Source organism: Cyrtonyx montezumae, unplaced genomic scaffold (genome assembly GCF_038088225.1).
Source record: "Cyrtonyx montezumae isolate F1298 unplaced genomic scaffold, pur_monq_1.0 scaffold_17, whole genome shotgun sequence".
In the NCBI taxonomy this organism is placed as follows: domain Eukaryota; kingdom Metazoa; phylum Chordata; class Aves; order Galliformes; family Odontophoridae; genus Cyrtonyx; species Cyrtonyx montezumae.
Window position 1 is genome coordinate 1,852,122 of NW_027071903.1, and position 27,436 is coordinate 1,879,557.

Here is a 27,436-nt window from a genome sequence, read left to right on the forward strand (position 1 = left end):
TACCACTTAGAGGGCCGTTCTCAGCACCTCTGATGTGATGGGACGTTCCCTCCCGGCAGCTCAGCTCTTCTGCTCAGCTGTTCCTCTCCTCGGAGGGAGCAGTCTCCCTTCACTGCTTTTATTTGCAGCCCCTGAGCGTAGGTTCTTGTTATGCCATTACCATAACCCCACTAGCCTCAGTGGTCTAACTTAAGACTGATTCTGGTGCAGAAGAAGAATCCGGCCCTTATGACCCTCAGGAGCTCATTGGCAATGAAGGATGTCAGGGAAGCAAACCAATTGACAGACTCCCCTACCATGTGCTGTGCTACCACAACAAAAAACCCACAAGCCTTGCAGCCACTTGGCAAAGCACACAAGCATTCCCCCTTGGTACTGTCAGCCTCAAAATTATACTGTATGTCACCGCTCTTGTGGTAAACATTTCATCAGATTACTATTGCAGCCACTAAAAATAGTCTCAGAAGTTTGTGATTAGCTGTGTGGCCTGATCTGTATTGTCTGTGGTGTGGGATGACCTGGATCTAATACTGAGATTAGCAAATCCAGATTTAGACTGTAGATAACCAATCTGGTTTGTTTTTATGATTGAATATTCCCCTTTTATGTCTTCTCTGCAGTATGAATTAGCTCCCCAGGATCCCCAGTCATAATCTCTGTAACTCCTGTGTCCAAACTCTGAAAGTAATGCCTCCTGTTTATTTTCTTGGAACCGACAGGAGATACAAAGAGCACAATAATGCTATTTGATAGAGCAAATTCTCGGCTGCAAAACACTATTTTGCAGTGCAGTCACCACCATTATGCATTTTTGCCAGTGATGAACAAGAGCTGCATGCCACACTTGTGAAAATCTGCACCAGCAGAGGTGACCCACTGTCGCTGTCCCCACCGCCTCACTGTGCTCACATCCTGTTTGGTCTACATAAATGTTCAGCAAGTGAGGAATGTCAGAGGGTGCCATATTTTTCTGCTCGGAGGGATTCAGTGATGCACCTTTGCTTCATACTCACTTCCATGTCAGATGCCATTTTGTCAGACTGCCCCTCTGCTGCCATCTGTCACACGGCAACAGAATGCAATGGAGCATTGGTGGGAAGGTTCAACTTCTACTCACCTCTGATGCCATGGGCCAACATAATAATATTGGAGGCATTACTTTTGGAGCAGCCTTTGTCGGTCTGCCATTTTAGTGGCAGTTTAGTTTCTTCTTCAGATGATAAAATTTTCACATAGGGTGGTGGTATTATGCCTCGAGAGCACTGATGATGACTGTTTCTGCAGATGTGTATTACAGAGTTGTTCATTTCCATTCTGTGGAACATATAAACATTTGAAAACCCCAAACTGCTTACTTAAGCTCTAGACCTGACCCCAGTGACTTTTTAACATTAAAATTAGGCTGTGTATCCTTCATACACATAAGCTGTGAAGACAGCAAAGGGATTCATAACAGAGCAAGCAAGAACTGTGGATGGTGTTGGTTCTAGTGCTGCTCTGAGGTAAACATCTTACATAACCATGATCAAGTCACCAAAGCCCAGCTGTCCTCATGTGGTGGGGAGATGGTAAATGACAGATTTTGTGCTGTTTCTCTCCTGCAAAATACAGCAAATAGCAGAGACACTGTGAGAACAGGTATGTGAAAGTGAGAGATACCCCAACAGAGTGGTGACACGTACAGCCTGGGTGAACACCCACCACGGATGGATGGGCACCTAGTTTTCTCCCTCACTAAAGATACAACTTCCATCAGAAAATGTACTTTCACCTGAAGAAATTGTTGAATGTATATCTGAGTTCTCCTGGAAATGTATTGCTCTCATTCGTGCACACAGTATTAGTAACACAATTAACAGTATTAATAAATGATACAGTTCTGTTCATTTCTTTGACAATGGAATCATCTAATTACATGAAATGTCAGATTGTCTCAAGGAAAACCAACTTAAATACAAACTGCGTATAGCATTAGGATAGAATAGCACTGATTGAATGCTACATAAAACCATATGTTCAAGTTACATGGTTTTGTCACCATAAAAAGGAAAAGGACACCATGGGATTATTAGCAAAGCAAGTTTTGTTTGCTTGTTTGTTTAGGTTCTAAGTTATAAAGTTGTAGCACCTGAATGTAATACTTCACTTTGGTTACAGTGGAGTTTAAGAAATCAAGCACCAAGAAAATCCATTGGTAGGAATTACCAGTAGCAGAGAGTTTAAAATGAGGTTTTCTGGCTGGAGAAAACTTGCATCACTTGCTGCAATCTTGAAATGATCTATGAAAGTTACATGAGCTGCAGACATATGTGACTCATGCCATGCATCACACTATAAATACGGTACTTCATTTGCCCAGAAATCTATATTCTACTTAAATATTCTCATTACCTTTCTCTCCTGTTCCCCCTACCACAGTTATGTACAGCATTAGCACTTTTAAAATACTGATCATTCTTCTTTTGGAGTAGTTACATGCCAGTTGTGCATATTGTTATTCGTAGTAAAAGTCATTGCTGTGTCTTAAAAGGATTACATATATTATTTAAGAGATTATGTGTAGTCATGTGGTGTCATAACGTGGTTGTTCTTGAATGATAAAAAGGATATTATCCCACGTTCAGCAGAAAGTTGTCTCCGTTTGTGTAATCGGATGAAGAGCATTTTAGTCGGTCTCAGCCTCCAAGCTGTTCTGTGGTATAAACATTCCATGCAGGTCCAGATGCATTTCCACATTAACTGTGGCTCGGCCCAATTCTCTGAATGTTTTAGCATCCAAGATGAGTAGGAAGGGTGCTTTACTTGGCTCAGATGTCACAATACAGGTCAAAACAACGCCTGTGACATACATGAGGAGAATGAGAAGCACATCCTGCTCACACCAAGCTGGAAGTATAGCACTGTCAGGAAGTGAGTCTTGTTTGCTTGGAATCTGAGGACACAAACTGGAAGTGCTTACTAGATGAAGCCTGACCGGGGGAGCTGAAGAACTAATGAATGGTTCTCTTCCATTCTTTTACCTGGCCTGCCTGCAGCAAGCAAACACTGATCTGCATCCCTGACAGTCTTGTTGGGCAACTGAGTAGGGAAGCTTGGGACACGTCCTTCCAGCTCCTTGTCATCTGTCTTTGCAAGGAGCAGCCTCAGAACAGAATTGGATCCAGGTTACAGGGATAATGTAATGCCCCTTTGTGTTCTCATTTCTAACGACACTGACTTCACAGCTTCAGTTTCTTTTATTGATAAATCTAGTTCCCAGTGGCTCTCTGAAAAGTCCTAAGTGTGGGTTTATTGTTTATGAATAGCGTGGGACTTTATGCATGCTCATTTTGCTCTGTTGTTGATTTGTCTTTTGTCTGCAGGAGTAAAATGGTCAGCACTAATTTTTATTGATCTGCAGAAGCACTCTCCTGTCTTCCTTGTTCTGACTGACAACAACAAAACTTTTAAGATGTAATGCAAAACCCAGCTTTCAGAATGTTGTCACTGCTTTACCTTCATCCTCTTCTCTTGCATCAGGGCTGGGAACAAAGATGGGCTCTGAAGGCCAGCAGTGGTCTTCTCCCCAGTGCAGTATTTCCTTTGTTTGGACATTCAGTTTTGCAATCTAAGTCGTTGTGAACAGAACAGAAAAGTGTCAGTGACTCAGACAGTGGTCGATTCCAAAGGTACAACATGAACAGATTGCTGTGGGGGACCAGTGCTGAGAGGTAAAGGAGCAACGAGGCACGTGGCATCACAAAAAAGAAAACATTAAAGCTAGGAGTCACATTTAGAGGCTGCATAACCTCTTCCATTTTACAGAGACTATTTTAGTAGTGTTAAAAAAGGCACAGATACCATTTCTTTACATTACAATTACATCTCTCCTTGATGGGCTTGAAGTGTTTGCCAAATACTAACAGGTGGTAAGATTTGTTTACGCTGTGCCACGGGTAAATGATGTCCTCCCTATGCAAAGAGTGCATGGCACAGCACTTCTAAGTGACTTGCCCCAAATTACTGCAGTTCTGCTGTAAAGCAGGAAGCAGGATTTAAACCTTCCAATTTCTAATCCTGTGAATTATTTTCCTTTTGTTGTGACCTCAATATTCCTCAAGGCCTTCTATTGTTAACTAGGGTATATATGCCAGAACAAGGGCTATTAATAGTGATGTAAAGGTTAAACCAATGGGGCAAGAATTCCACACAGACACTTTGTGTATTAACCAAAGGAACAGGGTACAGCTTTTCATCTCATTAATGGGTCAAGTTCCTGCCCAAACCAGCTTCCACCAGGGACACATTTCCACTTTTCTACCCATCCAGATGCAGTTTCATTCTTTTCCCCTTTGATGTTCAGTCAGAAAAATAACTTCAAACAAACTTCAAACTGGAGGAAGAGTTTTCCCTTCTACCCGAGATGACAGCAGTTTCACTGACCTAAGGATCATACAGTTAAAGAAAAACTGATGTGAAAAAGCAGCAATATAAATACAAATTGCTGTCAGGTTATGTTTTAAGTCAGGCAGAAATTATCTGCACTGCAAATCACAAATGTGCTTATTTGCTTGAGCTACTGTCAAATGTTCTGCAATAAATTTTCTTGCATCATGAAGAAATCCAGCTTTATTTTGTAATCCATGGTGGTAATTAAACAGGCCCAATTTGCTCCCAGTACAGTAATTATAAAGTGTGGGTCTGTGTGTGCAATACTCCTTCACTAGTTGTACTTTTCATCTTAATCTATTGGTAATCATAGGCTGTCTCCTGAGAAGCTGCCATCACACATACACCAAAGATGCATTCGCTATCTTCTTACACAAAACTCTCTAGCAAAAGATAAAGCTTTCAGAAGAATTACATGTTGTTTTAATAACTTCTTGTTTTAGTTGAGTTTCCTGGGGGGAAAAAAAACCTAAAAACATAATTCTTACAGATATGTGTGTGCTTATGCTCTTCCTTTCTGCTGCTCTCTCCTCTGAAGGTTTTGGCACGTGACAGAAGCTCAGTCAAACTGAACTGAAAAGTGAGGACCTCTGTAACTGCTGTATTCAGAAGACTGGGAATGAACTGGATAAAGAAGCCTGTCTTTATCAATACTTTACAAGGGAAATGATACAAACTGAGCTTACCTTTATGAGAATTCAGCCATTTCCTCCTTCTTTGCACATGACTGATCCACAAAGGGGAAAAGTTTTAACAGAAATGGATCCTCTATTGAATAATACAGCATCCAATCTCAAGTCAGGTCCCTAAGCAAGCACTTGTTTGCTCTTTACAGAACTACGTGTCTTTAACAGCTGGCAACCAAGTTCCAGACTTTCAACTAGCAACATTAGGATGTATTTTTTCCATAGTTGGCCCAGTGGGGCAGTTTCAGCTATACAAGTAAGCTAACACACAAGCCCAACTTTTAATCTCAGTGCTTTCAAGTGCTGAAGTTTATGAACATAGTACACAGCTGCAGAGTTGTCTTTTAGAAGCTTCATCAGTTCCAGTTCTGGCCTCAGAACCAGCCCCTTTCAATTCGGATTGATGACTGCAGATGAGACAATACCTGAGGACAGACTGAAGCATGGTCTGCTTATAACTGATCACATCTGATCTGTGTTATATAAATACAGTTTCTGACTTTGTAAATGTTGGTGATACCTTTGTAGGAACTGGACTCCATTGGACTTCTGTTGCATAGACGTATTTGTATTTTTTGCCATTATAGTCATAGTTGACACGAGGCAGTTCTATCCCTAGGTATAATAAAGCCCAAGACTTAGGAACAAAAGAAGAAATATAGTTCTAAGTATAAATTTCCACAGGCCAACTAATGTCACCCTACAAAAAAATTCTGACAGTATTTAAAACATATTTTATATGTTTGAATTTCTGAAAAGCTGACAGTAGGTATTAACAGAGCACAATTAAGCCAAGGCAGTTGGACCTAAAAAGAGAATTTTTCATTCTTAGGGATTAATTGTACTGGAAATTATAAGTCTTATTTCATTACTCCAGTACATAACTGGAGTTACCAATTTTATACCTCACAACAGGTAGGTCTGCAAGCCACATTAATATCTGTAAGATCAGGCTTGGGACTCTGGAGCAATACAAAACTGATATAACTTCAGACATTGAAAAGATTTCACTCTTGCTATGTATCCAGGTGCAGCAACCCATTCCCCAGACTGCTAGGATGATCACCTTTCTGAGAGATGAAGTTTGGGAACCAGGGTTTGCCTGAGCTAGGAGATCTTTTGCAATCCTTTTAATAAGCTTTGCAGGTCTCCAGTAAGCACGCAGAGATGTAACACTTGCAAAGTGAAGATCTCTGTCTTTGACTCAGCAATATGCTGCACCTTCTAGACACAAATGTTTCTAGAAGTAGGGTACCATTATCAGTGTAAGTAACTGATAATGATTCATTTATTCATTTATTTCCTAGCTGAACAACTCAGCTTCTAAATACTGCCTTTCAGTCATTCCTGAACTGCTGTACAGGGTCTAAATGGATGGACTTGAAGGGGTGCAATAAGAAAGAGAAAGACATTGGACATATCTACGCAAAGCATGAATTAAAGCTTTCATTATTTTCAGCTTTATAAAGAGCTGACATACACGAACGGCTGCTAGGCACTGTTAGAATACATCCAAGTGTAGCTGTGTAGTATTTTTGATCTGTATAACAGATATTTCTTACCTTCACATAATACTTCAGGTTGGCAATAGATGCTGCCATCTTTTTCTTTTAGAGCAGTTGCAGAAGTTGGAAGTTTGACTAAATTAGAACCTACTTCTGCATCCTGAAAGAGACATGCTGAAAATGTAATGTGTTCCTAATTCACAGCTTTCATCGGGTTTGTATTAACATGGACACATTTCAGATCAGGCAGATATTCCAGGTTCACAAAGTTCCTTCATAATGGCATTTATCCTGTAATATTAGATTCTGACCTTCTCCTTACAAATCTCATTATACTCTGAGGACTTGAATATGTCATTGTATAACTGCTTTGAATCACACTGAGCATTTAGAAAGGTTTAGAGAGATATGGCTATGTTCTGGAAGCACAATATAATACAGTTTGTGAATTTAATTAATGGAGACAGGCTCAAAAGTGCTAGGTATGAAATCCAGAACTAAAAATCACCATGGGTTAGGTGTGATGCATTCTTGTTTTTAATATACTGTAGCTATAATTCTTAAGATTGCAGCATAGGTAGGATAGTTGAGATCCAGCACATCCTTTACCCTTGCTCCGTAACTGTTTCTGAGACATGAAAAGCCACCGAGATTCTGGGATGTAGTAGGAAAAAGTATTATCCATTCCAATTGTATCAGGCAGAAACTTGCCCAAGTTGCTGCCCATTATATAGTCACTGCTGCAAACAATGATTTAAAATGATGTTTTAAATTATATTGAAAGATAAGATCACTCCTCTTGCCAGTAAATCTTGCACTTAACTGAATTCTTCTCATTTTAATAAAACTATTGCAACATGGGGCGTGTGAATATATTTTATATAGGCTTCCAGTAAAGTGGAAAAATCAGATTGTGCAAAAACTCACAAAGACTTTTCTAATCAACATCATGATGATATATCTGCTCATATTTTAGAGCATCTTACAAATAACTGCACTGTTAAGGAATTAATATATGCTCAGTAACCCTCCATAAATCTCCATAAATGCTGGCATCAGAACCTCAACCCATGTAACAGTACATCCAACTGCTCATTGCCGTTTCTCACAGCATATACAGTAAACAAAATTCCTGAACACTTTGTGAATACATTATTTTTAAAGAATCAAAGATTTGCAGAAAAGGGCTGGCAACTCTTCATCCACCCACATTTCTAATTGATGTATTTTAAAAGAATAGTTTAATAAAGCCCTTTTCTTCCTACCTTGTCATACTGCAGAGGAACAACAAATCTCTTGCAGGTTGGGATGGAGGTAAGCTTGTTGTTCTCTTCAAAGTCCTTGGTCAGTTTTTTTAGGTAAAACATATCATATAAGCTATTGTCTCTGTAGGCAACAATATCAAAAACAATGTGGCCGTCTTCTTCATAAGCATTTATGTGGTGATAGAGCACCATTGCATCAGTGTAAAACTTGGTGGATACTTCTTTTTTTGTCTTTCTGTCCACAAAGTGAAACCACGTCTGAAAGACAGCAGATGTTATGTTTAATATCAGCAAACAGTTACATAGGAAGCTGTTTCTCTACAGAAATCTGTCTTCATTCTAAAGCACTACCTGTTTCTGCTGAAGCATATTACAAATTCAGGATTTGCTGCTAGGAGATGAGAGATTCCAACCCTGACATCAAAAAAAGTGCAGTAGAAAATGAGTGTGGAAGTGCTCCAAACTCATTTCACTGTTGCAAATTGCTGCTTGGGCCAAGCCAAAGATAGATGTTTTCCAGTAGACCCGGAAAATCCACTGGCCTGATTTTAATTTAAATAAGTCAGCCCTAGTCTAGAGCCTCAGTCATCTTCTCTGTCAGTGCCCTCTACTCCAGCACTCTCCCCATTTTGAAGGCCACAAAACATGGAAATAAAGTTCTCAGAAAACAGTTTTTTTTTCCCCTCAATCGCCTCAATGAAAGAGACTCTCCTTTGTTGGATTCAGGCTTTTCCACTAACCTGTCCCTACTTAATGATGCAGTGCATCTAGAACAGATTTCATCACAACTATACAGTGTTTTGTATGGAGCAGGAGCAGATGTGTGTGTCTGGGATGCTAGGGCAGCTTTTATTTTCTCTTCTGGCACACAACATTTCAGCCATCCCAGACTGTCCCCTTTCTTAAGCACTTCTGCATCAGTATTTATTTGTGAAATTTCTGGAGATGAGAAATAATATTTAAAAATAAAACTAATAAAAAATAAAATTCAACATGACAGTGAGGGCCGTTAAAAAAAGGGTTATTGCTGAAATTAATGAACTTGATGAAAGACAGAGCAGCAAGAGTAACAACAGGTTACAGGCCTGGCTGACTCCATTGCTCAGCACTAGATAGAATACCTTATCCTCCTTATGAAAGGAGAGGCAGGAAGCCCAGTTCACTCCTCGGATGTAAGCAGTTGCCAATTTGACAATATCCAGTTTGAATGGCTGTTCTATGAACACAATATAATTTTCTGTGATTCCAAAGCTGTGGTAGTAGCTTGGTTGGAGCAGGGAGCGAGAAGGGATGGAGCATACTACTTCCAGGTGTTTAAAACAAGATTTCTTCTTTTCCTTTTCTGAACATAAGTAAGAAGAAGTAAAATTACATTTATGGGAAATTAAAATCTTGTGATTTCTCCCCTTAACCTCAGAAGAAAAGAAAGTGCTGAGAAGTTTCTATGAAATAGTGATAAAAACCATATCTTACCTGGTACAGAGGAAGGGATCTTAAAGAGAACATATTTTGTTCTCCCTTTATCAACAATTGAAGTACCCATGTTGAGAATATTTCCAGCACTATCATAGTGTGGGTGAGACGTTGCCAAGTTTACAGCTACGTATTTGCTGTAGTCTACCTGGAAGATGATACAACAGGAGACTTTAGAGATGCATAAGTACATTAAAACTGATCACAGCTAACACCACAATCCACCAGCCCTTCTGCACTGGTAGGCTTCTACTGGTGCCCCCAGAGGTCTTGAAAATTCAGCATTTAAGTCACATAACTCATGCAGGTGCTCAAATCTGAATTTACCTCTCTGCTGCAGCCACAAAATACAACAGGGGGATTGGCTAAAGCCATTACTCTGCAAATGCCCATTTCATTCTGAAAGCAGTTATTTAACAGGGCTATGAGTCTAGCAGTTTTATGGAACAAAAAGATTTCTATTCAGTTTAAGGGAACTGTATTCAAACCATAGTGTATGACAGGAAAAACTCAACTTCCAATATGTCAACATTTGCTTTTCACAGTTAAGTAATAGCTTGCGTAAGGCACTTGAAAAGTCATCATATAAATGACCTGCTAAACTATTAATTATGTAAATCACTTGAGAACTACAGATGTATTATAATGGAAATCATCCAAAATAATCACATCATAAGCACGATATGTGGTATTATGCCTGCAACCTCACTGCACTGTGTGCAGTTGTGCAATTGCTCAAAGCCCCACTTTTCCCTAAACTGCTTGGGATTTACTTTTGAACTCCAGAGTCCTTAAATGAACAGGTATCTTCACCATTTCATTTCACCATGATTTCAAAAAAGTCTATTCTGCTAGCCAAGGAAATGGGAGGAAATACATATCTTTATAGTTTTGCATACTGCAGATTTAATGGATTTGTCTGAGTCGGTCTGAAACTGTCTTCCTTGGCAGACAGGGAACCAGAACGACATACAGACATTTATACCTTCTCTAGTGTCTCCAGAGTCAGTGGATTAATTTTTCTGATGAAGTTAGTCTCACTGGTAGCATAATAATCATCCCCAGTTTTCATAATGTTGATCAGGCAGTTGTCCGTGAACTCGGGAATGGTGTGAGATAAGTATGAGAATGCCCTGCGGGGACAGAAATTTCATGCTGGCACTTTAGAGAAGCAGAAGCTACGCATGCATGACCCCCGTGCAAAGCAGAAGTGGCTCTGCAGAGAGCAGGGTGTGCTGGCTCTGCCCTGCCCTGCCGTGCCTCTCTGGCTGCTCCGACGTTGCTCCGGTGGGCAGGGTACAAGGCTTCTTCAGGATTAAGGATGTGCATGGATGAAATGTTCTTTCTATGCACAAATGGACACCCAGGTGCAGTCCTGCTGGCAGCATTTTGTTGTTTATTCCTCTCAGTTATTCCTTAGATAAAATTTTTATAAAATTATGGGAAACATCCGAAAAAAGAAAGTAGTTGCCTGTTCAAAACTACAACAGTATCTACTTGCACTAGTGAATAAAACAGACACATTACTCGCAAGGTGGAATTAAAGTATTTTCCTTAGACTCTATAGAGCATGCAGTACTGGGTATCACTCCTGACCTTATCAGTATTTGGCAATTGTAAATTTACAAAACAAAATTAGTATTTGTATACATATGTCAAGAGTAAACAGAAAGACATCCGTGCTGGAGAGAGAGCCAGATAGCAGCACCCTGCTGGGAGAAGCATTGCTTACTTGGCAAATATGTTTTTGCATGGATCCGGATAAGCCATGGTTCCAAACTCTGACACCACGATTCGGTTTGCTTCTATATTGCAGTTGTATGTGTCACTTTGGAGATATTTACTTCTGTAGTAAACTTCACCTGACAAAGGTCAAACAGATTTCAGTCACATTTCACACTAAGTTTCGAAGAGCCCAGGACTGTTTTATGGCTGCTGAGATTGGCAACAATTGTGCTAGCTTCATTAATTATCGTCCAGCTTGGACAATATTGAAGGGCAACAGTGAAGAAAGGATGGATTTGGATGAACTCTTCCAGTAAACCAAAAGAATTGGTGTAAAAATGATTCATTATGCAGCAATGCATGGGTGGTGGTAAAGCTCTTGTACTGGCAAAACTTATGCTTTGCTGTTTATGACAGTGACACACTGCCTGAAGGAACCAACATCTGCACTAACTGATTTAATGGACTGATATACTTGAGCTAGCTGAGTTCTGTTTGAATCAGAGGAGTAAAACAACTAGCAATTTAAAAAACTTACCATTTTTAAATGTGAAGCTGTGCAGCAGAGCCAAGCCATCAAACCAGTGGTTATACTTTGAGTCTCCGATTGTGTGCATCCCTGGGCCATTTCGGAGAAGTACCCCTTCCAACCAGGTGGGCAGCTGACCTGAGAACAAAAGGAGCACATCAGTATTCATTCCTTTAGGGAAGGGGAATGCTACAGGACGATCTTCCTAAGAGCAAAGGCTTCAGAGGCAGATGGGTTATGACTGCAAGTCCAAATCTGTAATAGCAAATAATTATGTTTCAGTTTTGAATAACTAAAGCATAACCTGCTCAAAAATGTTTCTAGTAATATTCTGCATAAATAATGCAATATGACGTTATCACATGAGCAAAAGATTGCCAGAGTGTAATTTGCTAAAAGCTGGGAAGTAAACAGAGTTGGGCCCTCTCTGCCCTGCACTCAGATTTTGAAGTGATATGTTTAATCCCTTTTAGTCATGCCAGGAAAGCTACAGCTTCTCAGAAATAAACATATTTCATAGGATACGTGACTTGTACTGGTCTTTATTACATTAGTTGAAGTTTCAGGGCTAACTGTTTTTTTTATCTACATATTTTTGTTTAAGGCACTGTAGACTTGATGCAGCTTCTGAACCTTCTGGTGTAATTCAGTGTGGTTTCTGACACAACTGCAGTTTAAAAAGTCATACAGAAAATGGGCATCTACTGAGCTTTTCAGAAAAAAAATTATTTTAGTGGGAATTAAGAGTGCCTGTAAATCACACCAGGTGTCAGCCAGCATCCTAAAGTGCTTCAACAGCTTTAAAAATCCAGACTGCATATCTTTTTTGCTTCATGTTTTTATCTAAAGTGGAAATAATAATACTTTTCTGAACTATATGAGGACACAAAAAAATCTCCAAATATTTGGAAGAGTATTAAGTGTCAGCAACGGAGGATGGGATGTTGATGTGGCTGTACAGTCTTTAGGAGAGCAAGAGTTAAATTATGTCTGACGTTAGTGTTACGAGGTGATATTTACAGTGCACAGATTGAGTAACAAGGAGACAAAATACCAGCAGAACTCAGGATTGCTAAATATTTAAAGAGGTCAGGGTCCTCTTTAATTTTCAGCACTGGTAAATACCAAACGATTATTACCAGTGAATTAATATTTTCTTTATTTAATCATATTTAATCAACTGTTTGGTTTTTGTTTAAATAAACCATTCCATAATAAAGATAGGACAAAGTAAAAGCTGCTGCTTGCAAACAAATTCGTATGTTTCAATAGCATACTTTTATTTTGAGTGACAAACACTTGAAAGGCATAAAATCACCTCCAATTAAAACAAAGCATGTTGAAACAAAATCCTTTTCTATTCAGCTAGCAAACTGAACAGCAACAACATAGTCATGTAATTATGTACTTGATATGACGTACCTGGGAGCTGACTTTAAAACTGGTGTTAGGTGCCTGCTTTTTATTGCACTATGTATATTTACTAGAAGGAGGTACTTGACAACAAACCACTCCAGTAGCTGTAGCAAAAATCACTTTGTGTCCCTCTTCTTCAACATAAAAAAAGGAGTAAAAAAGTTAAATTGATCACTCATCTCTAAAAAGCCATTTCAGGGTATTTCACTGGATTACACTCTGCATTTTTTACTAGAATACCTTCTAGTAAAAGTACCTTCTCTACCCTAGAGAGGGTAGTGAAGGGTTACAGAGAGGAGAAAATGAAAGTCTGTTTGGAGCCATGGGGGAGGAAGTGTCACCAGACTGAATTCTGAGATTTCATCCCTCAGCACTGACTGCAGCGAATCCTTCAGACTTTCTGAAAAAGTGCATAGAAATACCCATAAAATGAGAAAAGTCCCACAGACAGGGGCACAAATAAGGTCTGAGCTCAGTCCTTTTAATAAAACTCACTGACGTTTCTGTTTCCGTTTCCCTTTTCTGCTTTGCTTTGAGTGAGCAAGTGTTTCAATGTTTTCTACATTTGAAAGCACCGAAGTAACCGCAAGTATTAGAAGAGATTGTCAGTCACTTACCTTGCACCTCGGCTTTTATGGGCTCTGGATGTTCTTCTTTGTTTCTGTTAAATATTGTCTCCATCGCTCACGTAACCGAACAGTTGCTGTGTCCCGTACCCAGCTGCTCCTGCAGGCGTAGCGGTCCCCTCCTCTCCGGGCTAAGAACAGCTCTTTCCTGTTACATAGAAGGATGAGGTTAAAGTGCAACTCGAGCTAGTGGCTGCTGGCTTATAGATCGACAACTTATAACAGTTGATCTTTAATCCCTAACACATACATAATAATTCTTGCACATTCACTTTAACTCTTTCACTAATTCGATGGAAGAGTAAGAAAAGCATAACTCACCTCTTTGCTCTGTGTGAAGCTAGCTCAAGCAGCCAGGCACACCGAAGGAGTCAGGTAAAATGAAAGCAAAACATCACCTTCAGCTGAGAGAAAATCTGAGCTGTTCGTAGGGGTGCCTGCCCAATTCGGCAGGAGCAGAGAGAAAAATAGAAGAAAGCTCTACCCACCGTTCTGAATGTGTGTTGTTGCGAGTGACGGTTGGAGTGTCATTGGTTTCTTTCCATTTTGGGCTATTAACTCACAAAATATCACCACTGAACACCGATGAGCTCTTTTCTATAGGTGCAAGCAGTTCCAGAGTGAACTGAGCAGCACACCTTTGAATTAAACACCTTTTTGCAGATAGACACTGTTACATGTTCTCCCATATGTGACCCGATTCCACCTCGTTATCAGCTCCTGGAACTCTGCAAAAGTATTAAGAAGTGGGATTTTTAACTTCATGCTTTTCTTTCAAGATAAGGTACTTAACTGAGGTCAATGTTGTTAATTTTAAAATCCTCTAGGAAAAGAATTACTTCAGTATAAAGCATGTGATTGCAGAGGAAATCACAGGCTCCATTGAACGTGAAGGATAAAAAGATTCTTTGCACAATCATATATTATGCAATTGTATATGAGGTTACCCTAAAATCCGATTTTTTTTTCTGCTAAATCACTGTTGTTCCCAAAATGTTTTCACATCCATTCCTAAATCTAATTCATCATTTAAATAAATACATAAATAAATGTAAATAATAAATATCCACACTCACTGGAAACACTGTTTCTGCTGCAGGTGACTGCTCAGAGTCTTGTACGTGTGTATCGCTCTCCTCATCCCTGCCCTGTGTCTGTTGACTTTTCTTCATCTTGAGAAATCATCAGGACAGCATGCCTTTGTCTCCACTGGGAAAGCACTGATGGAAACAAGCAATAAAAAAAAAATCAGAAGAATTTCTAGTTGTGCTATTTCCCTCTTTTTACCTTGAAATGGATGAATATCGAAGTATTTACTCGCAGATATAATGTGTAACTGTCAGAGGAATTAGACGTGGATTAGGTGACTTCTTAAACTTTTTCACAACATTTCTTCTCCCTTTGCAGAAATGTGTTTGATGGGAAAGCAAGGAAGAGGTTATAGAAGTTCTAGAGAGCACAGGAACCTTTTCCACTTCTCCTTATTCTTCTTATTTATTCTGAATGACAATGAAGAAGTTCAGTTCAACTATCAACTTCCCTAAGAGCTGAAGTTCTTTGTCAGCACAAAACTGCGTATCCTTACGATGAGTCTGAGGCTGCTTCCTATTAATATTTCCATGTCTGCTTTTTGGTTTTGGCTCAAAACTCCTATACAGAACAACAGAAAGAGGTTAGAAAAGGGAGCTGCTGCCTCTGCCCTTAGCAGGCCTACAGAAATACAGTCCCTCCTGGATTTTGGGGAGACTACCAGACCATCTTTGACCTTGGTCTTATCAGACACATTATAACTCACACATACAGTATTTTCCAGAACATCACAACTTCAGGGAGACTGTGGTGTCTGTATGAAGAACAGACGGTTTTATGTAGTGTTACTTTTCTGTCATGTTTTTGGAGCCAATTAATGGAACAGTCAGCAATGAAGGAAAGAAATGAGAAGAGAGCTGTGCTTACTTTCTGGCTGTATAAATAGTTAAACATTTTGTGCAGCTCAAACTGCTAGTTAATTAAGCTTCTTTTATAACAATAATGTAATTGCCATGTGTATACCTTTGTACTTTTGGTTTACTTACACAAGAAAAAGATCAGTGCCTTTTAAATCAGAGACCAATGCTATTCCTTATCTCAATACTGAAATAGAAGTACTTATCTAATTTACTTCAATCTCAACCTTTCCATTATAAAATTGAGATTATAATTAAAGCCCATTAACAAAGATCAAATTACCTGACTACGTCTTTAGGCTGTGCTAAGAACTTCCAACTAACAACTGTTATCTATTATTACTAAATAAAGACTCCAGTAGTAAAACTGATAGAAACTTAGAGCTGCTCTTGCTGAAATCATACTGACTGCTCTCTGACCGTACCAGGAGATGTAAGGTCCAACATTTATCTCTGTTAAATATTCTCTTAATTGACATTATCTCATTTCAAAAAATCATATGGCCAGCACAACTGAAGAATAATCTTGTGCTGTCCAAGTCCAATTGTAATTAACATACACATCTAAATTGTGCCACTTATGATGGTAAGAACACATGAGGTGTCAGCAGATGTTTCAGATAGCTCTGCTGCTTTATATGTGAATTCAGGTCTAACCTTAGCCATCAATAACCCTAGCCTGATTAATTTTTTATGTGGAACGCATTCACTCTTCTTCCCAATAGTCAAGGTTCTGCTGCAGAAAACAACAAAACGTAGGAGTTAGCTGCAAGAGGGGGAGGTATTCGTGCATCAGCTGTATGGCAAGTTAGGAAAGTCAAGATACTTGTCCTAAGGCAGCAGTACATGCTTCTGAAAGGACACTTCTTCTCAGAAGATCTCCAGGGACTTATCCAGACAACAGCTATGCCAGAAGGTAACCATACACACCCTATAAACAGAAATTATGTCCAACTCAGCAGCTCCTGAATGTAGTCCTACTTATCTGCACTCTGACCCTATAATTCCAGGTATGTGTATCTAAATTAATTATTGCACCCTATAAAGATAAGAATTATTTTCTTTGTTTTTCTTAACAAGATAAGATCACAATTGCAGCTTGGCAGGCCTCACTGGGAAGTTCTCTGTTGCCACATGGAAAATTAGACATTAGAACAACAACAAAAACAAACCCCTTCGATTCAGCAAACGAGTGGGTCTCGCTATCAGGACATGCAGCCCAGGAGAGCTGCAAGGAAGGAGGGCTGATTGTGACCCACTTTCTTAAAGCAGTTGATAAATTGCCTTTTCAAAAGCACTCTTAGATATGGAAGAGCTATGTGTACATGGGTGCTTTTCTCCATACCTTTCCGGGCAGTCTGCTCCACGCTCATTACTTCCTCCTTGGGTAATAATGGAAGAGATCTTTTCAAGAAGCAGTTCTGCACACAGTGGAGGTGCATGTGACATACTAAGGACACTCACAACCTAAGCTCAAGTTAGTGATACCTCAAAATCAACTTCTTTTCTACCTCAAGGACAGTAATGTAAAATGATTTTCGAAGTATATGATGGTTCTGCTCACAGAACAGAGATACATTTCTACTCCAGATAAAATCTATACATTTCACTTAGTAATATTCTAGAATGTAAAGATGGAATATCCAATAGAGAGTAATTTACTTGCTCTTCCTTAAGGCAAATGAACAACAGCCAGAATGAAGAAGGGTGTGATTTATTCTTTGCTACTGGCAGCTCTTCACTTCCTTAACTCTTCGCTTCTAATTCTTTCTGGCCTGTGGGAAAGGATTGTCAGGCTGTCCTGCAGTGCTGCCATGGTCTTTAGAAGTACAGGATGTGGTGAGGCTGCACTGGGGTACAAATCAGGACCACCACAAAGTCCGTGTGGACACCATGCCTCTCCTTGTGTGTGCACCAGTAACACAGTGAAACTCTGGAACTGATTGTCCACAGGTCTGGGAGACCGAAATTTTCAAACAGAAATGTCTTATGAATGAGCCTCATTCTCCTAACAGCAGCAGCTGGACATAGAAGAACCTGCAGTTAGATTCAGGGTATCCTGAGCTAGAGAACTCGATTACGTTGAACAATATTTCTGACTTTTTTTTCCCAAACTTGCCATCTAGTGCAGCTACACACATTAGGAAAACATTTTGTATGCTCATCATCCTGATCTGTAAGAATTCAGGCATATAAAGCTAAGCATTTTAAGTGACTTACAGTTTACATTCCTAACTTTGATTAAAACCGATGATTTTAAGGGGTTCAGTTTATGTAAGTAGTGAGGATTGCACAGAATATTCCCTTACAGAATCTCAAAGAAACGTGTTTATTTTTTATTACAACCTACTGGCTTTTTTGAGTACCATTAATAAAATATGCTTTTTTCTTTCACCTTCTACTTCCAGCAACAAAAAGTCAACAAACTTTGAGTGGTCCTTTGAAAACCAGGAATAACTCATTCATCATCGTCTTTTGAGATGTTTTATATAGCACAATGCTTTGCCAAATAAACTTTCCCTTCATGACCACCATCTGGTGGCCAGGGGCAAGTCAGGACTCCAAGAGATCTGCAGGACTCCCTGTAACATTTCCGTGGAAAATGAAAGACTTATTCCAACATATGCAACATGGCTCACAAACAAAGGAGTTATTCATAGCTTTATCACAGCTTGGAGTGAGGGTGTGAAAATATTGAGAAAGCGTTGTCATTAATTGCTAGTCAAAGCTTGCAAAACACAACTGTTTTGTAAGCCTTATTTTTGCTGGACAGTGTTTGAGTTGAAGCTGCTGGTACATAGCACGTGCTATAAGGATGCACAGCCTTTCGGGTGGACAGCTACAACTGAGCAGAGATGAACAAATCTTAGCTGTACGGGAAACTCCCACGGGGACTTTTGGCATTAAGAAAACTGCTTTTAAAAACATGCTTCAGTTGAAGGAGAATGCAAAAAGCATGTTTCCTACACAACACAGAATTCCAGGAGCAATGTTCATTTGAAATTAAGTCATTTTTCAGTTAGGAGTGAAAAAGGCTTTCAGGAATTTTTTTCCCAAGGATCCGAGTTGCTAATTTTGGTGCTTCTGAAACAGATTTTTTCTTCTTTGTAAATGCTTTTCTCTTCTTTTTGTTAAGCAAAATAATGTCCAGACTGATTTAATTACACTACAATGTATGAAACCAAGAAATAGCAAAAGAGGGAAAACTATCTGTCTTCCATTCCCCATCTGCTGCAGGCAGTTGAGGAGACATTTACAGCAACTGTTGGTTAGGAATAAAAAATCATCCTGCTGTAGAAATTCCTAACAGTATGCTCACTGAAAGAGCATGGCTTTATTTGTAGATACTTCCAAACATTATTTATCCTTTCTGAGGCCTTTCTCAAAATCTATCAAAGTCAGAGACAAGATTTCCATTAACTTCAATTACTTTGGAGCATATCCACAGAGGACAGCCTGTGGCACCTCTGGCAATGTTAGCAGTATGTTCATGTCTTCAAATTTTCAGTTGCAGAGTGAAAAGTGGATGGTGCTACAGAATTAATCCATCACACATGTGAGTCAGTGGCACTTACTGGCATTGCAGTCTGTATCGCTGAGTCAGACGCATTTAAGTACAGTCTCCTTCTTCATCCTTACGTTTCTCATCTATGAGACCAAAATGGAAGGAAGGGCTACCTGTCAGCTTCTCCAAAGCCAGGCAAGTCAGCAGGGTCCAAGGAGAAGCAAGGACTCTGAAAGGGAATGTCATGACAATATGCATTGGCATATTTCTCTTCTCTCCTAGGAAAAGGGGTGGATATGTGGACAGTGACTGGGTCAGATACATCAGACAATTGGAGTACAGAGTGGCCATCCAGCTCAGTGATTATATTTCCATCACGTGACATTTTCTTTCCCTCTCCTCTCCAGTTGTCCTATCAATTAAACACTTTCCCACAAACTTTCTCTTGAAAACCCTAACAATAATCCTGCTTTATCCAGCTGAGAAAGGTGACCGGGGTAGAGGTCAAGAAAGGTCTTGAGGCTGAAGATCATTCTTAAATGTTTATTGGATACAGTGTGCATATATTACAATAGTTAAGCAGCTTAGCTTTTAAGGGATGATGGCAGCATTTCACATGGGTGTGGAATTCTAAACAAGATCAACAATTAGGTCTACTTGGAAGAGCTGAGATTAACCCTGGTATATGTAATCAGGTGGGCAGGATGAATATGATACAATAATTACAGGCATCACATTAGAATCCAAAAGAAGTACCTCAAATAAACACACTAGAAGAATAATAATTATTAAAAACAAACCAATTCAAAACAATTAAATGTATCTAGAGGAACACAGCGTGTTTTCCCATCTTGTGACTCTCTGTGTTTCTCATTTTCCTCATTCTTACTATTGTATCTCTTTGTTGTCATTGTAAAGACCTCCAGCTTTCATGCTCATACAATGATGCCTTTGATGGAGGAGCTTTATCTCACTTTCCAATGTGTCCAGTAACAGCATACATCAACTTTATCTTCTCTGCTCATGAGGAAAGCAATACTATGTCTTCTCTTCAAACTGACTTCACATGGAATGACATGTTTATACAACGGCCTCACAATGGCCACTGCAGTGATTTAGGATCAACATTTGCTGTGTGTGTTCTCAGACACAATCACCATTAGATATTAGAAGCCATTTGTTCCACGCACTATTGCTGCTGCTATTGTTGCAAGCAGAAAAGAGGAAAGAGGATTAGTGATGACGTGACAACTCAAGCTTTTGAAGAAGGCAGCAAAAAGAGTGGTGATGTGATAAGCAACACCAGTGCCATGCTGGGCACTAAGCTGAGAATGTGGCTTGGGATCCCAGTTCTAATTTCTCTCTCCTTATGTTTGTCTGCGGAGAAGGCAGCAGATGAGGAAGGAATTCCTTGCTCAAAGCATCAGCTAGCTTTCAACCGCTCATGCTATGAGTTTGTTAGACTCCAGCGTACATTCACAAGTGCCCAGAGGTGGTGTGAGAGAGGAGGGGGGCATCTCGTCTTCATTGAAAATGAGGAAACTCAAGAATTCTTGCAGAAACATATTGCTGAGGATCAGGAATGGTGGATAGGACTGATTTCAGACTCCTTGCTGAATGAAACTAATGACGGTAGGTGACTTTAAAATCTTGCCTTCTTTAGAACTATCAGCCTGTGATGCTTACCTACGACAACAAATGCAACCTATCCCACTATAGGTATCTGCAGTAAAGCCACTGTCTTTTGTTGCTGTAACTTCAGATTTATATTAAGATATTTTAATTGTCCGCTTCACTTCTCGGTTGCATGTTGTCACCATTTCCATTTGATCTTGTTCTTGTGTAAGCACACAGTGAACTAGACCAGCTTGCTGACCCAGTGAAAAATATATGCTGGGTTGGTTCTCTAGTGGACAAACAAGCTAAGCATCACGCTGGGAAATGCTGCAAGATCTGACGCAAGGGAAACGGTGGAATCTTGAGGCTCAGAGAGAAGCAGCAGTGAATTTTTTTAGTGGTTATGTCAGATTTCATGTAAACCTAATTTTAAGATCTTTTTCCTTCTATAGGACATCTTCTATAGACTTGCTCTGCAGGCTCTGGCTCTTTAGTTGTGTTCCCGTGGGAAATAAACACTCAGAACATGTGTATTTTGTTGACAGGGTCAATGATTTGGCTGGACACCTCAAATACAAGCTACAGTAACTGGTACAAGGATCAGCCATCTCCTTTCCCATCCACATGTGGATACATCCTGAAGAATGCCAAGTATCAGTGGGGTGTGACTGAAAACTGCAGCCAGGAATTTGACTTCATTTGTGAGTTTGGTAAGATGGAACTAAGAAGTGAGCTTCCTGTGTTCACAACTGTGCATATATTGTCTTGCTTCTTTCAAAGTGGCTGACCAATAACCCGAGGCTTACTAGAAGTGAACAAACAAAAAAACATACAAGTTCAGTAGGTGCTCTTTTTTCACTTTGTTGGTGATCTGAAAGAAAGAGGAATCCTAAAATCTCTTGGTTGCAGAATGGTTAGAAATACGAACTCCCATAACACCCAGCTATATGACTGCCCTTAAATTCTTAATCGTAAATATGGGACAAACCAATTCCATCAAAATAATTCCCATTTGTCATGGAAGCAAAAACACAGCCAGGCTTCCAGTGATACTAGTTCTAGCAGTCTGGAGTAAGCAAATGTGAGAGCAAGTTTTTCTTGTTTCTTCTCAGATCCTTCCATCAGTTGAAGTTCAAGGGCTTCCCCAGGACAAGGATATAGACAGGAGCCTGTTCTTCCTTGTGCTCAGACAGAAAAAGTACAGTCACTGCATCCCTTAAACTGCTTGGAACAAACAGTCCTGGAAAGGAATGCTGGCAGTATTATCCCTTTTGACATGTAGATAAGAGGGGAATTTGTGTTCCTTGCATTTTGTACATAAACCAAGCATTTTGAACTGTAACTAGATCTAAGGTCACAAGCACTTAATGGCAAGTCTGGCTGTAGACTCATTAATGCAGTCTTCAAATCCAATATGCAAGTACAGGTTACTACAAGCCAGGGCTATTGCAATGGTCTATCATACTTAACAAGTCATTCCATAATCAGCAAAATTAATAATGTTTTGTTTCCTGTCCTGATCTTCTGTTCCATATCCCCTCTCTGTCCGTTTCCTCCAACCCCTCTGCTCACTCCCATGTCCCCAGCACTTTCTGTTTCTCCAAATATTTTCCCTTCTGTCCCCATGGCTCTGCAGCAGCTGTACCTGCTGATCCTCATCACAAATTGGGGTACAATCTCTACTCCTAATAGAGACACCGATGTAGTTCCTTCTCTTTCACTTTAGCTACTGATTCTCATGAATTTTTAGGGTATTTTGAGGTCTATATCTATACAACAAATTTGGCTGAAGATTAATAACATTAAACACGATGGGAGAGTGGAAATTGGCAGACAGTATGATCCCTTCAGCTGATTTTCCTTGCAAAACAGATTACAATTATTTTTTCCATTACAACCATGGTATACACCTATCTGTTTTTAAGGAAGCTACCATCTGTTTCCATAGGATCTGACTTAAAGCCCATTAAATTCAATGAGAGTTTGCATTATTGAGCAACAGTGCCCTACCCTACATCTATCTTTTCATTACCCAGGAAACTGAGAACAGATTGAGGTAATTATAGACTTGCTTTCAGTATCTATGGCCCATGTCCATTAATACACATGCATGTTTCAATAATAATGTAGACTCCTCTTTTAGTAGCTTTGCATGCAAGGAATTTGACCCAGAGAAGAAACAGGGACAGCGTTATTTTCATTAGTTCCTCTGGGTGCTAAACGTTTGGAAGTTTGTGCAGCCTCATTGCTTCAGTTTGTCTCTGTAAAACGGGCACAGTGATATTTAACTCCCTCACATCAGGTACTGTGAAGCTTGATTCACACTGAGCATGAAAATTCATATGAAATGTATAGATAGCTCCAAATGATATCATGATCTGAACTGAATCTGATTCCTCGTAACTATGCACACTTGATGACCTGAGATACGTTTCTAAAAGCATCTGACCAGAGAGACAGCATTCCGCCTTCATCCTTTCTTTGTCTCTATTCTATAATGATTTGTGCTTCTCAGCTCAAGCAAAGGTTTTCCTCAGTTCAATTCACTATTCTTATTATTTTATCCTACTGTTTGGTGCACTGTAAATTAGAAGTATGTTGTAGTAAAAATATACATGTTGAACCACTACAAAGGGACAAACACTTGGCTCTGTGCATTTTCATGTGTGAAGGTATTAAGACAGCAGATACTATGGGAACCTTCTATGCCAAGTAAAGAACAACTAAATGGAAGAGATAATAGACTGTATTATAATTTAACAGTAAATTATTTTCCAAGCTTATTTAGAGAGCTCTAATCTGTAAACTGATCATGTTGCTATAGCTACAGCCAGGCTTAGATTTAGCTTTAAATAACAGTAGCACACAATTACTGCAGTGTGCAAATACTGGCTCTGTTAATCAAGGTGCTTAAGGGGAATGATCAAAACAGCAATTGGAGGACAATGTCTTTCAGCCTGAGACAGCTGAAACAAAAACATTCTTTTGCAACACTCTCATGTGAGCGCTTTTCATTCTCCTCTTCAGGTACTACCTATCCTGATTGCTAAAGGATACCAAGACATCTAGCAGATAATTAATTGCCTCAGACTAACCAAAGAACGAGGTGTTTGCTTTTAGAAATATGACCTTACTTATTTGAGCAGTCCTGCTGAATGAAGCCCATTGAATATCACAAAGGAATAAAGGTGTCTTTGTAACAGAACTGGGATTGGGTCCTGTACTTTATATGCAAACTCTTCTCCAGCACAATTACCTGAATATCATGCAAATCACACACTGCCACAAGGCTTTCTGAAGTAAGAAGTGATGAGAAACCTGCCAGTACTGCAGGTCGAACAAATGCTATGTGTTTTTCACAAATATACGTATTATTTTTTCAATTGAAATATTTTCTTTTATTAAATATGTTATCAAATTTTTGTTCAAGGTTGTATAAAGCATTAATCTGTTCTTCTGGATTTAAAAAATGGAAAAGTATTTGGTGCTTTCTTCTTTTTTTCCATTTTCAGTATTGTTTAATTTAAGAGGGAGAAAAGGAAAGAGAAACAACAAAACAAAAATATTCAGGAGAACACTACAAGTTTTTTTCAGAAATTCAAAAAGTTAAATCAGATTATTTTTTCCCTACTAGAAAATGGCCAGAGCATTGCTTGTGATAATTACAATGCCACTGTACAGTGTGGATCAGGTGAAGTTATTCAGATTGGAGAGTCGTTCTATGGACGGAAGACCCCTCACTACTGCGTATCGGAGACTCCATCCCATAATGACACAGAGGAAGACTGTAGCTGGATCAGTGTCAAAGATGAAGTGGCAGGTAGTGTCTTATGGCATGGGAGTTTGCTGTGGGATTTTGTCTAGAAGTCAGGAGCAAGACACTGCTGCCTCTCAACCCTTGTTGTTTCTGTGACTATCCCTTGCCTGAGCTGTTATGACAGCCACAAACAAAAACATTAATCCATACTAAACTTCCTTCCAGGACAGTGCCATGGTCTTCAGGCCTGCCAGGTGGCAGCAGATGGCACTTTCTTTGGAGATCCATGTCCAGCTTCTGGAAGCTATTTGTCCATTCAATACCACTGCAAGGAGGGTAAGTGTGAGAGGGCTGTCAATATGAAAAGCCCATACTTCACTTGGCTGTGACACTGTGAGTGTAACGTTTTTCTCAAAAATCCCTGCTCCATTCTCAAGGAAGAACCTGGAAGAGTGGTGACCAAAATATTGAAGACTTAGCAGTGTAATTTCTCTGTCCTTATTGACAGCTCCAGAGGGTTTCTGATAGGATACAAAGCAAGGAAATTCAAACACACATGATCAATTGACTTATGCAAGAAATGTATTCAAAATGGCAATGAATTGTGTCATTATGTTTTACAGGTCTGCAGCTGGTTGTAACAGACACCTGTTTTATCTTTGAAAACATCACAATCACTTTGAACTGGCTGCTCTCTCCATACTCTGGCAACCTTTCCTGCATCATTAGCACTGGAGATGGCCACACTGTGGATCCTTACTACCCTCTCCCGTAAGAAATATCCTTCATACATCCCCAGACAAATTCTCTGTACAGAACAGAAAAATTCAGGGCACTGACAGGTGTTTTAGTGTGAAGAGCCCTGTTCACCCCCTGACTGCAGGAGAGCTGAGTCAGGTCAGAAAGCTGACAGCTTTCTGTTATCACTACTGTTATCACATAAGGGCAGAGACTTGTCAGGACAGTTTTCCACAACAAGTGGCTGTCCTCTTTCTGTTCTAGGCTGCTCAGCAATGTCACACACAGATACTCATCTCCTGGGGAGTTTACTGTTTTTGTGGAATGCAGCACCAGTGAATGGCATGTGACAGCACAGAAGCAGGTGATGGTTCAGGACAAGATGGATGAACTAAGCATTACTGGGTGCTACAGCCACCATGGATCTGGGGACAGCTCTCACTGCCAAGCACTGTATGGGGAGCTGTTATGGATTCAAGTTGAACTCAACGGAGGTAAGGGTAATTACTCTGTGGTTTAAATAGCATGCTAAATATTATCCTACCCATGGAACAGAAGTAAACTTTTCATTACAGAAAACAACTCCTCTTTTTAGTGAATGAATTCCCTTTAATTGTTGCCTTTCTGGAACTGAACGCTCTCAGCTCCATTGGAGGGGATCTTTGTCAGAGGGATTACACCACTTTGAACATGAACATAAACCCTTTTTTCCCTCTCCACAAATCTGACAAAACATGACCACAACTTTAGTCACATGCATCTACATGAAGCCAGTAGTAACGTTTCTGAATTTCAAGTCAGGAATCCACTGAAATGCCTCTCTAGCCGAGGGTAAGAGGATTTCACACTAAGCAGGTCATATTTGCTATTGTATACTTTGTTCTCACTTCAGGCTCCTGGAATCTGCACGTTCAAGTTAAATTCAGTAGCATACATTTGAATTCACCCTTGACTGCCTTAATGCTTGCAGCAGAAAACCTGTGACAGACTTCCATAGGGAGGCTAGGCACAAAAACACTTTAAGTGACTTTATTCAAAATAACAGCATTGCTGAAGTATTTTTATGAATCCATAAATACTTAAGTGCTGATTGAAACTGCTAGAATTGGACCATCTATTATGCAATCTGTGAGAAATTCTGAACTGTCTTTTTACAGGTAGTGGAGTGTCCTACACTGTACTAGCAGACAACGTGACACTCACTGAGTCCCGTGCAGAGGAAGGAGCTGCCCCTCACAACCTGACACTTGACAGTGCTGCTCAAAAGCTGCTAGGCCCTGGGGTACATCAGCTGGCAATCCGAGTGTCCAGCAACACAACTGCATCAGAGATCTTAGAGAGCATCACTGTCCACTTAATCGAGCCAGTGTCTGGTCTGTGGGCTGTATTAACTTCTCACACTCTGAAGGTGGGGGAGAATTTGGAGATAAATGTCTCTGTGTCTCACGGTGCCCCGGCTCAGATGATGTTTGAAGTGGTTGGGTCAAATGAAACTCATTCTCTCTGGGAAGACTGCCCTCAAGGGGAACCTCAAACATACATCGTTCCCATGCACTCTGAAGGTACAGCATGCTGACTTTTGTTTTTCTAAGACACAACTGTGTGCAGGAGTTCACTTTTACAGTCCCTGCAACCTGGGGTAGGGGAACAGTATCTTAAAGCTGAATTTGGTAACTTTAACTGCTCAGACTTGGTCTGCAGAACACTATGAACAGCACAGTCTTACTGATCATTAAGTGAGCTAAAAAACTTGAGCTGCTAAATGGGTATCTATAAGGAGACTGAGAGTAACATTTCATGTGCATTTTGCAATAAAAAGGACATAATGAACCAGTTCATTTGTTCCTGACAGTACCTGATTCAAGTATAAATGAGAATATTTTTCTCCTGTCTGTTCATATGAATACTTTCCACGCTGACACCCCATTTCACAATATTATGATTGAAAATCTGAGCCGTTCTCAGTACAGATGACAAAGAAGGTGGAGCTCCATCCTCATCTGCAAATCAGTCTCCAGCACATAGTTTCTTGTTGGAGTTAGGAACCAGCTTTTTAGCACTTTTTTCTTTCCATTATTAAGCAATCAAAGCCTTTAAAACGTAGGATTAATGAGACTGTCCTTAAGAGTTAATTCAGTGACAGAAGGCAAAAAAATTTTCTCTTTTAATGAATTATTCAAATCCCATGCAAAAGCTGGAATGCCAGGAGATAATTAAGAT

At 39.8% G+C, this 27,436-nt stretch overlaps 2 protein-coding genes across 2 annotated transcripts in view; one reads left to right on the forward strand and one right to left on the reverse strand.

Annotated features, from left to right (window-relative positions):
• Nucleotides 1-1,794: 1,794 nt before the first annotated feature.
• On the reverse strand, nt 1,795-13,827 carry BCO1 (beta-carotene oxygenase 1). The gene is made up of 11 exons (XM_065733121.1): nt 13,645-13,827; nt 11,621-11,749; nt 11,090-11,219; nt 10,343-10,490; nt 9,358-9,505; nt 9,006-9,226; nt 7,885-8,142; nt 6,677-6,779; nt 5,635-5,729; nt 3,496-3,607; nt 1,795-2,838 (listed from the first exon to the last, which is right to left on the reverse strand). Exons 1-11 carry the CDS (start codon nt 13,706-13,708, stop codon nt 2,666-2,668), a joined length of 1,581 nt encoding a protein of 526 aa, XP_065589193.1. The 5' UTR covers nt 13,709-13,827; the 3' UTR covers nt 1,795-2,665.
• Nucleotides 13,828-18,414: 4,587 nt separating this feature from the next.
• LOC136047148 (polycystin-1-like protein 2) overlaps nt 18,415-27,436 on the forward strand; it is a 35,833-nt gene continuing 26,811 nt past the window's right edge. The window contains exons 1-8 of the mRNA XM_065734197.1: nt 18,415-18,471; nt 20,268-20,736; nt 21,267-21,431; nt 24,356-24,541; nt 24,704-24,814; nt 25,102-25,249; nt 25,481-25,710; nt 26,374-26,778. Of these exons, the coding sequence (XP_065590269.1) occupies nt 18,415-18,471; nt 20,268-20,736; nt 21,267-21,431; nt 24,356-24,541; nt 24,704-24,814; nt 25,102-25,249; nt 25,481-25,710; nt 26,374-26,778 (1,771 nt within the window). The remainder of the gene's footprint in view (nt 18,472-20,267; nt 20,737-21,266; nt 21,432-24,355; nt 24,542-24,703; nt 24,815-25,101; nt 25,250-25,480; nt 25,711-26,373; nt 26,779-27,436) is intronic.